The 15,163-nt window shown below is 48.5% G+C and overlaps 1 protein-coding gene across 2 annotated transcripts in view; it reads right to left on the bottom strand.

Annotated features, from left to right (window-relative positions):
- The window catches only part of PFKFB3 (6-phosphofructo-2-kinase/fructose-2,6-biphosphatase 3), an 83,700-nt gene extending 72,043 nt beyond the window's left edge, over nt 1-11,657 (bottom strand). The window contains exon 1 of one of the 2 annotated variants that reach the window (XM_036341774.1): nt 11,537-11,657. In XM_036341774.1, the coding sequence (XP_036197667.1) occupies nt 11,537-11,552 (16 nt within the window). In that variant the 5' untranslated portion in view covers nt 11,553-11,657. The remainder of the gene's footprint in view (nt 1-11,536) is intronic. The other variant, XM_036341748.1, reaches the window with a different exon arrangement.
- Between the last annotated feature and the right edge of the window lie 3,506 nt (nt 11,658-15,163).

Below are 15,163 nucleotides of genomic sequence, written 5' to 3' on the forward strand. Positions count from 1 at the left end.
CCTACCATCTTGGAAAATATCCGCACTCAGCACCCATGTGTAAACCACATAAAAACGTCACACATCCCTCAGGCGCAGCAATAATCAGCAACCATGATTTTGAAAGCCAGTTTCTTCTTCAAAGAAGGGTCTGTCAGGCAGTTGGCCAGAGCATAAGGTGTCTTTCTAGAAGGCTGTTTGCTGAGTCCCCATCCTTTTGAACCATGGACAGAAACAACCTCAGGGAAATCCCACTGCTACTGTCCTAGTTACTCTACAAGGTTGCAGAGCTCAAGGAACTCACAGAAACCTCAGCCTCTGCTGTTGGTGCAGCTGTGAAAACAGGCAGTGCTCACCAGCATCTCTACATGCCTCCTAGAATGAAGTTAGGACGCATCCACAACTCACTCTCACCCACATCCAATCCACCGACAAATCCTGCTGTCCCTATCTCCTAAATATATTCAGAATCCAGTCACAACCACCTGCCCTCCTCCATCCTGACCTAAGCCAGAGTCGCCACTGCCAGATAGATCTGGTCTCCCTGCTTTGTCCTCATCCCTCTACAAGCTACTTTCAGGAGGGCAGCCACATACTGGACAAATGGGTTAAAATATGCAGTTTATTAATTCCACACCTCCGCTAAAGTCCGAAGAGGGCTTCCCATCCCACTCTGAGTGAGAGGCCAAGGCCTTACAATGATCTCCATGATCCGCCCCTGTCTTTCTGACCCTTACCCCATACGCTGCTCCAGCCTCACCAGCCTCCAACATTCATACATACTAGAGGCCCGGTGCACAAAATTCGTGCACTGGTAGGATCCCTAGGCCTGGCAGGCCAATCAGGGCCTTCCAGCTGCCAGCTGGGGCCTCCCTTCATTCCACACCGCCCCCTGGTGGTCAGTGCACATCATAGCGAGTGGTCGAACTCCCAGTCTGTCTAACTCCTGCCCGAGGGGACAATTTGTATATTAGCCTTTTATTGTATAGGATTAAAAAAAAGAATCAACCACCCGAAACCGGTTTGGCTCAGTGGATAGAGCGTCGGCCTGCGGACTGAAAGGTACCAGGTTCGATTCCGGTCAAGGGTATGTACCTGGGTTGCAGGCACATCCCCAGTAGGAGATGTGCAGGAGGCAGCTGATCGATGTTTCTCTCTCATCGATGTTTCTAACTCTCTATCTCTCTCCCTTCCTCTCTGTAAAAAATCAATAAGATATATTTAAAAAAAAAAAGAATCAACCAATGAATGCATAAATAAGTGGAACAAAATGATGTTTTTCCTTTCTCTCAAAAAAAAAAAAAAAAAAAGTCCCTGACTCTGCTTCTTCTTTTTGCTTGACTTTTCTCCTGAGCACTTGTACCCATCAGGCTCCTCTGTATTTTCTCACTTCTCTGTTTATTGCCTATCTGCCCCTATTAGAAGGTAAGCTCCACAAGGTAGGTGTTTTGTTCAAGGCTGCACCCTCAACACTTCATCCACACCTGGTCAAGTAGGCACTGAACAGCTGTTTGCCACAATACTGAAGGGTTTATGGAAGTGACTAAAGTAACATCACAAGCCAGGGCAGGTACCAGCTGGCTTCCAATTGTGTTTCTTGTATTTTCTACCAAATTTTTTCAGTTACCAAATCTATAACCCTCCCTTTCTTAGTGTTCCCAAAATGTTTATTTTATAAATGCCCACAGAAAAATGTGGCACTTGCAGATGGCTGGTGGTTGTTGAGCCTCCATCTTTTATCCAGAGTCACTGCTTCTTCCCACAGCTGCCTAGCTCAGGAAGCCCTCACAAAGAGGTTGTCCACCTTCAGTGCCTGCCTGCAGAAGCCCAAAACAAATCAACCACATCTTGCTGGAAACTCTAACTCACACCTGGAACCCTAGCTACAAGGGAGTCTGGGAAATGCAGCTGATAGCTTCCCAGCAACTGCAGTACAAGCTGTTGCACTAGCATGGCATTTTCAAGATTGTGCATTAGTCCCCATTAGTGGCCTAGAAATCAATTTATTGGAACCAGTTCAGAATTTCCTTTTTTTTTTTTTTTTTTTAATCCTTATCCAAGGAAATTTTCCCACTGATTTTTAGAGTGAGTGGAAGGGAGGAAGGTCAGGGAGCGACAGAAGGAGAAACATCAATGTAAGACACATTGATTGGTTGCCTCCGACACAACCCTTTCCCCTACCAGGGCCAGGGATCAAATCTGCAATAGAGGTACCTCCCCTTGACTGGGAATCAAACCCTTGACCCTTTGGTCCACAGGCTGACACTCTAACCACTGAGCAAATTAGCCATGGCTCTTTTCTTTTTTAAGTGAAAGTGAGTTTATTAGTGAAGCAGTGAGACACAGAATGGGCTACTCCAGACAGTGAAATGGAATAGATTAGAAAATGTCAGAGTGTACTGTATGTCCTAAGGATAAGTACTGTTTCATGAATATTTCTGTCCAGTCCTCAACCAAGAACTATTAAGTCAGACTTCCTTCGCACATCAGACTTTTTAAAAACTCCCCAGTGAACTCAAATGTGTGGTCAGGAATAAGAGCCACAGATGCCTGGTGTTGTTATTACAGAATTGGTGGTTCTGTACCCGTTGTTCCAGGCCAGCATCTGGCTACCCTGAGTCAGGTCTTGGTCCAGAAGGCCAGGCTTTCCCTAGATTCCATCTGCATCAAAATGCATCTTTCTCATGGCCACGGTCTTCTCTTTCTCTCTTCCTGCTTTGAAACCCACTCTTCCTTGGGGGCACCTCTCAAAGCCCCTGCTTGCCACCCACTGACTGCTGAAACCTTGCTCTGCCTGTGACTGGATGGCCCACGTCCCCAAGCTTCCTGGATGACTTCAGCCGCTGGGGGAGGGCTTCCTGAATCCGATCGCTGGGGTTCATTACGTCAAGCAGACAGGTAAAATACCAAAGCAATTCAGGCCTAAGAAAGAACATAGCTGTTTCCTCAAAAGATCCAGGACAGCTCTGCACCCTGCACATCAAGGGAGAAAAGCCAGGGCAAGGTCCCTCCTCCAGAAGACCTGCTTGTTTTCCATCTGGCCAATGACACGGGGAGGAGGAAGCCTCTCTTTCTGACGAACTGGTGGTTAGCACAGGCAGGGGAAGTGCGCTTGCTGAACTGTCATATCAGATGCCTTCCGGAGCAACATCTGGAGGGGCTGCTTGTGGATGGGGCAGGATAGCCACAAACCCGTTTCCTCCTCAGACCTCCCCAGCCTGGCTACCAACCAGGACTTGGTACATCCCCAGAGTCACGAGATGCAGCCAGGAGCCATAGGTGCTGTTTGGAGGCAATAAGAAGAGCCACTCCTCCTTCCTACTGTTGTCCCCTCTACTAGCCTATTCACCATGAGGAAACGGTAGAACTAGTCTTCTGCAGGACATGAAATGATGAGCAGTTTTTTTTACTTTCCTGCATTTTCCAGGTTGCTTACAATTGAACATATGTGGAAAACACTAGGGCTTCCAATTTGTGAAATAAACTAATTCAATCTCTTCCTAACACAGTCTTTCTTGAGGTTCTGCATGGGAGGACCTGCTACTAAGGATTACTTTAGACTCTGAGAAGAGTCACAGAGTTCTTAGCCCTGGAGCGACCTGAAGGAACCGAGGGCCTATGATGATAACAGCCTGGCCTCAGAGACAGAGATCTAGACGGGCCTCGTAGGACAGAAAGGTATCGTGTGCGTCCATGGAAGGTGGGCTCCAACACCAACTTCCTTTTGGCACAAATTTCAGTCCTGAAATCGAAGCCGCAGAAGCAGAGACCAGAGAAACCAGGGCCATGACTTCTTCATTTGCTGCGTTGCTGCAAACTTAGCCTCTGGCCTGGAGACACTGGGAGAGAGCAGGCGGGGTCCCAGGACATGGCACAGAGAGAAGCCCTCTGCCTCCTGCAGCCAACTTAGCCTACAGCAGCGGTTCTCAACCTGTGGGTCGCGACCCCTTTGGCGGTCGAACGACCCTTTCACAGGGGTCGCCTAAGGCCATCCTGCATATCAGATATTTACATTACAATTCATAACAGTAGCGACATTACAGTTATGAAGTAGCAACGAAAATAATTTTATGGTTGGGTCACAACATGAGGAACTGTATTTAAAGGGCCAGAAGGTTGAGAACCATTGGCCTAGAGCAGGGGTCCTCAAACTTTTTAAACAGGGGGCCAGTTCACTGTCCCTCAGACCGTTGGAGGGCCGGACTATAGTTTAAAAAAAAACTATGAACAAATTCCTATGCACACTGCACATACCTTATTTTGAAGTAAAAAAACAAAACAGGAACAAATACAATATTTGTATTTGCATGTGGCCCGCGGGCCGTACTTTGAGGGCCCCTGGCCTAGAGGCTTGGCACACTCTGTGTTGCAATAAGCATCCAGGCAATTGGGAAGCATCATCTCTGAGTCAAAGTTGGAGGGACTCTCTGTTCACACCCTTCTTTTACAGACGGCTGAGGCCAAGTGCTCTGAAGCAGCTTACTTGAGATCACCATCCAGTTACTGGCCCAGGTGGACCTGTCACTCCCTGGACTCCGAGCTCCCAGGCTACTGTTTTCTGCACATTCCATTCCTAATGAGGGCCGTGTCCTGCCACACCTCAGAGGCTCCATCCAGCTTCCTGCATCACCACTTCTACTGCATATGGGTATCTGCCAGGGCCGCTCTCAGAACTGTCCTGGCAAAGGACTAATAAATACTTAGAGACTAACTGATCCATAAACAGGGCCACATTCCTGCACAAGGAGTGTTCTGGGGTGCAGTCACCTGGGAGCCACCATATTGGGGGCCTGGCTGATGTTAGAGAGGACCTGGGGTCTTGTGTCATCAGACCACAACTCCTACAGAACAGCAGGCAGGGGTCAGGGCTGGGGGCACTCCTCCCTTCTCTGCCCTTCTCCTTCCTCTGTCCCACTGCCTCTGCCTCCCCCACTGCCCTTTTGTGACATCTTCCCCCCCTTGTTCCCTTTATCCAGCTTTCAACATAAATACAACAATTGGGAAGGATGGGAAGACTGGCCTTCCTTACACCCCAAGGTGCTGTTTCCCACACCTCCTGGGGATTGGCTGCAGATATGGAGGAAAGGAAAAGGCTAGGTACTAGGACAAATATGAAGACCCAAGCCCTGCCCTCAGGAAGGTCCCAGTGGCCTGGGAAGTCAGAAGAGACTCACAGTTCACTGCAGAGGATTAAGAATGTGATGGATGCTTGAACACTTCAAGGATCTACTGGCGTTTTTGGCTCTCTATAAGAAGAGAGCCTGCCTGCGTGAGACTCCCCCTGAGCCGAATGAACCAATATGCAGACTACACCTAGTGCTTGCAGCACCTGTCGATATTGTTAATTTTGTTCAGAGTTCCCCAAAAGCACCAAAATAGTGACCAAAGTAAATATCAGAAATGTGTCCACCTTGCTTGCATTTATGGCTTGGTATTGTCTTTATTTTAAATTTACATATAGGGAGGGGACCATAATCTTTCGGGGATTATGGTTTTGATTATCTTAATTTGGCTCTGCAAATACCCATTCCAGAGGAAATGGGAGTTTCTAACAAATGACCAAGCCCAAGAATTTATGAAGCACTTGCTACCATCCGGCCCTGTAGAAAAGTATGATATACAGACCCTCCCCCGAATGGCTGACAGATGAGCACCCAGGAAACACTTTGAGGACATGTTTGAAACGCTGGTTACGGGACAGGATATACCCACAAGAGCCCCATCTACTTAGGTTAGATGGAAAAGGGGCAGAGAAGACTTGAATTTGAGCAGGTCTGTAAGGAACAATGAGAAGCATTCACGTGTGTATGAGCACGGGCACATGTGCGTGCCTGTGTAAATGTAGCGTGAAGGATGGCTGGCATTTGGGAGGGTGTGGGTGGGTCCGAGAAAAGGAAAGGATGTCAGAGGGAAGCAACAGGTTGCAAAAGCACAGGATGGCCCTGGGCTGGCCACTAGTGGACGCTAAGGAACACACCTGATCACAGCAGAGTAACAGGAAAACGTTAGCAGGGTGCAGCTCATTGATGAAAGGCCTGCAAGGACATTGTCAGCTAAGAATTCACAAGATACAAGATAAACCACAGAGCAGAAACCTGGAGATGGAAGGCCCCTGATCAGACACTGATCCAAAGCCGATGTCCCTCAGTCCCCTTCCTTGGGGAGCATGCTACAGTCGTGTCAGGGGCAGAGCTCTGAAGTGGCCTGGGAGCCCTGTTCTCATCCAGGAAGCTGGTAGGCCCAAGGGAGGAGAGAGCACCCCAGAACATAGTCTGCCAATGCAGACACCCAGAGCAGAGGGCGGTGCCTGGCACAACAGAGGCGCTCAGGAAAGGAAGGAGAGAAGCAAGGACCAGCCCAGCTCCTCCTGGACAGTGTCTTTCAGGATCTGCTCTTTGCACTCCCACTGGAGAGAGAAAGGAAGGAGAGGTCCGGGTTTGGGATCTAAAAATGCTGAACTCTCTGTGATTGAGTTCTCGTTGCAAGCAGCTGACCTGCAGGAATCCCAAAGGGGTTGCTTTCCCTTTGATGGAACAACTTGTTTTTCCCTCCGTTCCCTGGGCATCCCTGGAACCTTGTGACCAGAAGGGGACTGATCAGCTCACTGTGCAGCTGTGGCCTGACATCTGGCTGGTCTATCAACCCCACAACACCCATCAGGAGCTATGTGCTCAGCACCTGACAGCTGCGTTCTGAGTGACCTCAAAAGAAGCAGAGGCCAGCCATCTTCATGTGCAGGCCCATCTGGGTCTGTCTGCATTCATCTCTCAACGATTCAGATGAGTCAGGCATCTACGTCTGTCCCTCTACTTGATTCTCATGTGAGAAAAGTTTCTGGTTCATAATGTGACATTTCATCCTATATGGTTTCTGCCTGACATACATATCATTGTGGTCTATGCTGAAAAGGCCGAATTCAGACATCAAAGTCCCAGCTCTAGTTAGCACCCAGGTTGATGAGGGAACTTAGAAAAGTTACACAACCTTTCTAAGCCTTACAATGGAAATAACACCAGCCACATCAGAGGGAAGTTGTGAGGACAGATGAACACATATAAGGCACTTAGCACAGCACTTAGGACTTGGAAGGTGCTCAGTAAGTGTTAGTTTGCTATCTTATTGTTATTTAGTTAGAACCTCCACCTGCTAGTTTCCTGACCCTTCCGAAGGTGGGGATGTGCAAGAATACTTGGGGCACAGCTGCTATCTGAAGACATTTTTATAGGTTTCTTGACCTGAAAAGGGACATCAAGAATTTATTGAAAACCCTCAATCTCTGAGCAGAGCCACACCTAAATGACCTGAAAAATCACCACTTATCCTATTTTTAAAGCTCTCCTCTCTTAGAGGAACTGCCTCAACTTCCCTTCACAACTAGTTTCCAGCTTTTAAAAACTATATTTTTATTAATTTCAGAGAGGAAGGGAGAATGAGAGAGCGATAGAAACATCAATGATGAAAGAGAATCATTAATCGGCTGCCTCCTGCACACCCCACACTGGAGATCAAGCCTGCAACCTGGACATGTGCCCTTGGCAGGTGGTGGTGAGTGGAGCTGGTCAGGTTTCAGCTTTTTAAAAAAATTAATCTCCACCTGAAGATATTTTTTATTGATTTTTAGAGAGAGTGGAAAAGAGAGGGAAAGTCAGAGAGAAATATCGATGTGAGAGAAACACATAACAATTGGTTGCCTCCTGCATGGGCCCCGACCAGGACCAGGGCCAGGGCAGAGCCTGCAAACGAGGTACATGCCCTTGACCAGGGACCCTTTGGTCCACAGGCCAACCCGCCGTCCACTGAGCAACTGGCTAGGGCTCCAGCTTTTTTTTTTTTTAATCCTAACCTGAGATATGTTTTTATATGTGTTTGTTTTTGTTTTGTTTTTCATTGACTCTACAGAGAGAGGAAGGGAAAGAGAGAGAGAAACATGGATCGATTGCCTCCTGTCTGGGCCCCAACCGGTACCAAACTCACAACCTGGGTATGTGCCCTGAGTGGGAATCAAACTTGCAACGGGATAATGCCTTAACTACTGAGCAACACAGGCCAGGGCTAGTTTCCAGTTTTAATCACCCCTTTCATGACCTTTCTCCCAGAGTCTCGTTTTTCCTGCCCCCCTTTGTTCTCACAAATTTCCTTCATGTTTCATGCCAAGGACATTTCCTTCTCCTTACTCCAACCAACCTGAAAACCTACTTCTTCCAGCAGTTTAGCCGAGGATCCAACTCTGTTCCCCAACTACAACCACCATCACCCTGGAACCAGCCAAGAAGAGACATGAGCATGAACGCAGTGCTTACATTTCATCCCACCTGCCAGTCGGAAAGGGCAGTGTCAGCTGCAGCCCGGGCCAGTCTCAGTCACCACCAGCCATTCTGTTCATGCTACACAGTTTCTGCCTGACATTATCATAGCACTGTGGACCATGTTGGAGAGGCCGAAAGGTCTAACTACAGGGAGGGAATTGCCAAGTCTGTCTTATTGACCCAGCACTTAGTGTGTGCCTGGTGCATAGCAAGCCACTCAATCTAGAGAATGAACAAATGAATGAATGAGTCCCTCCCAAAGTCTTACTTGTCAAGACACAGAAACACAGCATGGGAAGGGAATCAACAGTTAATTAACCTTCAAGGTTAGCCAGAAGGAAGTCCTCCATCTGGCTTTCCTTCTTTTTGGGGAGGAACAGCAAAATTATTTCATTTTCTATTTTTTCTTAATTATTTCTTTTTCAATCCTCACCGAGGACATATTTTTATTGATTTTAGAGAGAGAGGAAGAGAGAGAAAAAAACATTGATGTGAGAGAGAAACATCAATTGGTTGCCTCCCATACAAGCCCTGACCAGGGATCGAACCTGCAACCTGGGTATGTGCCCTGACTGGGAATGGAGCCCACAACCTTGTGGTGTATGGAAGGATGCTCCAATCAACTGAGCCACTCGGCCAGGACCTTAAATTACTTTTCTGAATAGCCAATACATTCACATAGTTAAAAATCTAAAAGATATATGTATAATTTCCCACCCTTGGAAGTCATTAACCACCCGGGGCTTCAGTTTCTTCATTGGCCAAATGGGCATTTGAAAAGGGATGCTGTGGTGGGACTGCTGAGAAGAGGCACAGAAAAGCAAACACTTAGCGAGGTGAGATCTGCGCAGACAAGGAAGGTGGATTCTGAAGTCTCCACCACCTGACAGTTGCAGGAAGGGGTTGCTGCACCACCCTCACAGGCAGAACTTTCCACCTCTAGGCAGCTCCAGATGACGTCTCATCACCATCCTATATACTAAAAGGCTAATGTGCAAATCCACTGAACAGCAGAATGACCGGTCGCTATGATGTGCACTGACCACCAGGGGGCAGATGCTCAACACAGGAGCTGCCCCCTGGTGGTCAGTGCGCTCCCTCGGAGTGCTGCTCAGCCAGAAGTCGGGCTCATGGCTGGCAAGCGCAACGGACTGCAAGAAGGTTCCCAGACTAGAAGAGGGCACAGGCCAGGCTAAGGGACACTCCTCCCTGAGTGCACAAATTTCGTGCACCAGGCCTCTAGTATTGAATAAGCCCTGTCTCCCTGTAATTTCTACTGTGCTTGCTTCTAAATAGCACTCAATGAAGTGGAGGGTGGTTCTGCCTTAGACTCAAAATCCTCCAGAGTCCCCACCCTAGCTTACATCGAGGCCTCCAAAAAACCCAAGGACTGTTTCTCACACCCTGGAAGATTCAGAAATCAGCATCCACAGAATGAGGGGACAGTATTTTCCTCTTCACGCAGAAAGTTCTCTTCAGATTAAAAAAAGACAAATGAAAAAGCTTACCATGGTTGGCAGTGTGCAAATGTTTCGTCCTGTGCGATATAATAATACACTAAAATATGCTGTCATAAAGTGAAATTTTCATACATAAAAATAATCTAACAGCCTAGTTGTTTGATCCTTGCTGCATAAGGGCTCCCAGAGGGCTGGCTAAAGTAAACAGGCATCGTTGCCTTTTACTAGTAGTGTTTGCCACCAGAGACCTCAAGGACACAGTGGGCAGGGGAAGGGTTCAGCTCCACAGAGAAATGGCCATTCATACTGCCGTGAAATGAGGTCAGGAGGGGGCTCGGAGAGAACCTCCCGAGACAAGGTGGCCATGTTATATGTGGAATAATGAAGACATTGAGGACAGTAACCGTGGGACTAAACGTCATCAGCTGACTGAGGACCTGGCAGAGCTCAACCTTCCTGTCCTTAGCTGTCTCCTTCCTTCTCACAACCACCCACCAACGGGACAGGAAGTGCCAACCATCCCCCTTCACAACCAGGAGCTCCATAACGGCATCTTAGCAACCTCTGTTTAAGGGACAAAGGGCAATACGGTGCCACGGCAACTGCAGCATCAACCGGACAATCTGAATTATGAGAGAAGTGAAGAGAGGGCAAGAAAGGTGGGGTGGAGGGAGCAGGGAGCAAGTTCACAGCATGGTCCCAGGTCCCAGGTCTCCCAAAGTCAAGGCTTCCTCTCAGTTCTCACCTCAGTTGTACCCACGTGGGGGTAGGGAAGCTTTGGGTCTAGTGATAATGAGTCACCAAAGGCCAAGCCTCTCTCAACACAAATAGAAAAAGCAGAGGAGTCAGACAGTTCTAACTAGAAAGTAAATAAGCATCTCCCTCCCTATCCCAAGGCTCCCACCCCAGCTCTAAAGGGCCTGGGGAGCAGCAGGGCCACCATGCCCTGCCCGTAAATGGGCCAAATACAAGGGCGTCCCTTATCCAGGCAGGAACCATGGGAGCATCTGGGACTTTGTGGCAGCTCGTGCACACACACACACCACCCCGTGCTGCGGAGAAAGCGCCAGTGAAATGCCTAACTGCCTCCTCATCACCTAGGCAAGGCCTGAAGGTGGGCCAGGTGGATGCCCTGCACGCCGAGGAAGATCTTGCCAAGAGGGCACCTTCCTAGTCCGGGCCGGGCTCACCTCGCAAAGTGTTTGCTTTTCTGTGCACCGTCTCACCAGTCCCCACACAGTCGTCCCTATTCAAGCGCCCATTTTGCCAATGAAGAAACGGAGGCTCCAGGTGGTTGGTTACATGACTTCCCACGGATCGAAGGTGGGAAAGGGAGAAGACGGGACTCACACTCAGATCTGCATCCCGCACCAGCCGCGCCCCCCGCCCTCTGGTCCCCCTCCTAGACTCGGACTCCTATCCGCGCGCGCGGCCGGTCCGGCGCTGCGAAGCTCCCGCCACTGCAGAGCCCCCAGCTGCTCCCGCGGAGAACCCTCTTCCACCTGCATCTCGGAACTTGAATGGAGCGCGATTGCCGGGGACTCGCGCCCAGCTCTGCACACCGGCTCCGGCACCCGGCGTCCGCCCGCCAGCGGCCTGAGGGGCGGCGCTGGCCAGGAGGTCGATGCGGGGCTGGAGCCGGGAACGCGGAGCCGGGCGGGGGTACTTCGGGACCCAGAAGGGCAGTCCTGGCGCCGAGGGGAGAACGCGGCGCACGGTCTTAGCATCCGGCGCGGGCTGTTCACCTGGCCCGCCGGTTTCCCGGCTGCTGTCGGGAGGGACCCCGCCTACCTTTCCGGAAGGGCATCGCGGAGGCGCGCTCCCCGCTGGACGGGCCTGGGACACTGAGGCCGGGCGACGTCCAAGTGCCAGCCCCTCGACTCGGGGGCGTCTGCGGGCGTCGGGCGCAGGACAAGGGAGGGGGAAAGGGACATATTTGGGCAAAGCCCGGGCGCGTCACACGGAGGAGGAACCCCGCGAGGGGAGGCGGGAAGCGCGGCGGCGGGGCGGGCCCTCGCGGAGACCGCTTAACCCCTGCGCTCCCCGCAGGCGGCGCCGCCCCCGGCCGCCCCCCGCCTCCGGAGCTGCTACCTGCTCCTCTCGAAGCCACTGAACCGAAAGCAAGCTCCTCCGATCTGGAAGACAACCAGGTCCTTCGGGCTCTTCGGGGACATCACCCCTGGAAGGATTTGGGGAGCTTTATCCCGTTTTTATCCTTAGGTCCTCGGGAGCACAGGGCAGGTACAGAGGACTGTCCAAATGGCTGCTGGGCTCGAGGTGAAATTACATCAAGGCTGGAGGGAGTCACCCCCGAAAGTACATCTGTGATAGTCACCCTGGACACTCGTTCAAAATCCTTCCTTCTTCCCCTCTGCCTAAGACCATTGGAAAACACATATGTAATTACATATTGTTTTTGTGATTAATCACTATGCTTTATTTTTCTCCCCAGCACCCATCACCTCTGACAATCTATTTTTCTCTTCTGTTCATTGCTCTTTCTCTGGAACGTTGAGCAGTACCTCACACACAGGTCAATAAACACGATAATAATTAATAATAATAATAATAATAAAAAGTAGGACTTAAAGAACTCTAACCTAGAGAAATAGGAGACAGATCATCCCTCTCATTCCTACTTATTTTGCCTCTGTGAAGGCCAATACCTGAGAAAATGCTTTATTATTTGGTGGGCTCAAATGTCTCAAAGGCAGGTCACCTTTCCAGTCAGGTAAGTGTTACTTCCTTTGAAAAGTGCTGTTTATATTGCAATTTGAAGAAATAACGTTAGGAGCAATCTTCTGATCTAATATTTAAAGCACTCATGTCCATCTTTCAATGTAGTGGGGGAAAAACATCCAGGTGAGCTGAAAGTCAGAACCAATGGTTTTTTTAATCATTTCTTTTTAAAAATATAAATATTTTTTTATTGATTTCAGAGAGAAAGTGAGGAGAGATAGAAACATCAATGATGAGAGAAAATCATTGATCAGCTGCCTCCTGCACACCCCCTACTGGGTATCAAGCCCGCAACTCTGGCATGTGCCCTTGACCGGAATCAAACCTGGGACCCTTCAGTCTGCAGGTCGACGCTCTATCCACTAACCCAAACCAGCCAGGGCCCTTTCTTTCTTCTAGTTGGCACTTTCGCTGCTCTGTGGACTCACCTGGCCGATTGTGATATAGTAAAAAATATATATGTACACAGTTGGCTGGAGATCCTGGCTGGAGAACCCAACTATGCTGATCAACTGAAAAACAAAAAACAAAAAAAACAAAAAAAAAAAGCTAAAGGCCAATATCCCTGATAAATATAATGCAAAAATCTTCAACAAAATACCAGAAAACCAAGTCAATGGCATATTGAAAGATCATACACCATGAACACGTGGGATTTATCCTTGGGATGGAAGGATCATTAAATGTATGCATCAATAAATGTGATAGGCCACATTAATAGATTAAAGGATAAAATCACATAATTATCTCAATAAATGCAGGAAAAGCATTTGAAAAACTTCAGTATCCTTTCACGATAAAAACTCAAAAAAAAATTATATATATATATGATCTTTGTCATCAGTTCCTGGCACATAACTCCAAAAACTCTTGGAATCTCTGGAGTGATGAGAGGTTTCATACATATAATTGATTTCAGAGAGAGAAAGGGAGAGGGAGAGAAAGAGAGAAACATCAATGATGAGAGAGAATCATTTACTGGCTGCCCCTGCATGCCCCCCACTGGGATCAAGCCCACAACCTGGGCATGTGCCCTGACCTGGGAATGGAACCATGACCTTCGGTTCATAGCTAGATGCTCTCCCACTGAGCCACAACAGCCAGGCAATGATGAGAGTTTTGTATGCTAATGAGATGACTGGTGGGGGGAGGCTAGATAGCTTCAGGATGGGGGTGGTGGAAGACCAAGTAAGATTAGAGCAGCGGTTCTCAACCTGTGGGTCATGACCCCTTTGGGGGTCAAATGACCCTTTCACAGGGGTCGCCTAAGACCATTGGAAAACACATATGTAATTACATATTGTTTTTGTGATTAATCACTATGCTTTAATTATGTTCAATTTGTAACAATGAAATTGGGGGTCACCACAACATGAGGAACTGTATTAAAGGGTGGCAGCATTAGGAAGGTTGAGAACCACTGGATTAGAGGGTTGGAACTTTCAGCCTCCCCCCATCTCCAGGCAGGGGAGGGAAACCGGAGATGGTCTATGATTTAGTCAATCATGCCTGTGTAATAATACCTCAATGAAAAACCCTCAATGAAAATGATGGAGCTGGGAAAGCTCAGGGTGTTGCACTCAGAGAGGGCATGGAAGCCCTATGCACCTCTACCCTCTTACCTCGCCCTATACATCTCTTCCATTTGGCTATTCCTGTGCCGTATCCTCTATAATAAGCTGATAATAGCAAGTAAAGCACTTTTCTAAGTTCTGTGGGCCTCTCTAGCAAATTACTGAACCTGAAAGGAGGGAGTTGTGAGAACCCCCGACTTTGTCGCCAAGTTGGGTAGCCTGGACACACAATACTTGCAACTGGCATCTGAAGTTAGAGAAGTCTTTTAGAACTGAACCCTTGACCTGTATGTAGGGTCTGAGGTTACCTCTGGGCAGTTAGGACCAGAATGGAATTGAATTGTTAGATACCCAGTTGGTGTCAGAGAGCTAGAGAACCGGTTGTTGGTGTGGAAAAAAAACCACACATTTGGTATCAGAAGTCTTGTAAGTGAAAACATTTCAGACTCCTGTAGTCTGATAGCTCCACATCCTGGGTAGGGAAAAGAACATGGGGCTCATCACTGTCTTGTTTCCGGTCCACGTTTAGTGAGCAGCCCTCTCAGATTGTTGTTTAATAACCTGGGGAATATTTATATTTTACCACTAGTCAAATAGCTGACAAGGACTGATGTCAACATTTAATAACTCTGAGTGTTTCTGCTTGTTCCCTGCAGAAGGGAGGAAACAATGAGGCAAATTCACATAGAGATAAGAGAGTGGCAGGGAAATTAGATTTGCTGAAGTGACAGCCAGTACCTGTTGGGGACATGGGCCGGAGTAGTGAGACATGGCCTTCAGGGTTTTGATGTGGAGAAAAGATATGAAGCAATTTTAAATTGAGCCTATACTCCCAGGTTCTGTCAACAATATAGTATGAGGCATAGAACCAAGTAATTTTATCATTCTTCACCAAACTTTCAATTGTGTCTGCCAACATTCATGTTGTCAGTCTAATGGACTATTGATTTAACACTGCTCCTGTCCTGGGGAGCTCTTACCATATCAAAGTGCTGTTGAAGTCTAGCCTAATTGCTAGAACCCCTCCTGAGGGCTGCCTAGCCAGGCTAGTCTTTCTCCCACTTCCTCCAGGTCCCTGTTTATCCTCATTTTAGAATGGTCACCA

The sequence above is a fragment of the Myotis myotis genome, unplaced genomic scaffold, assembly GCF_014108235.1.
Source record: "Myotis myotis isolate mMyoMyo1 unplaced genomic scaffold, mMyoMyo1.p scaffold_m19_p_1, whole genome shotgun sequence".
Lineage (NCBI taxonomy): Eukaryota > Metazoa > Chordata > Mammalia > Chiroptera > Vespertilionidae > Myotis > Myotis myotis.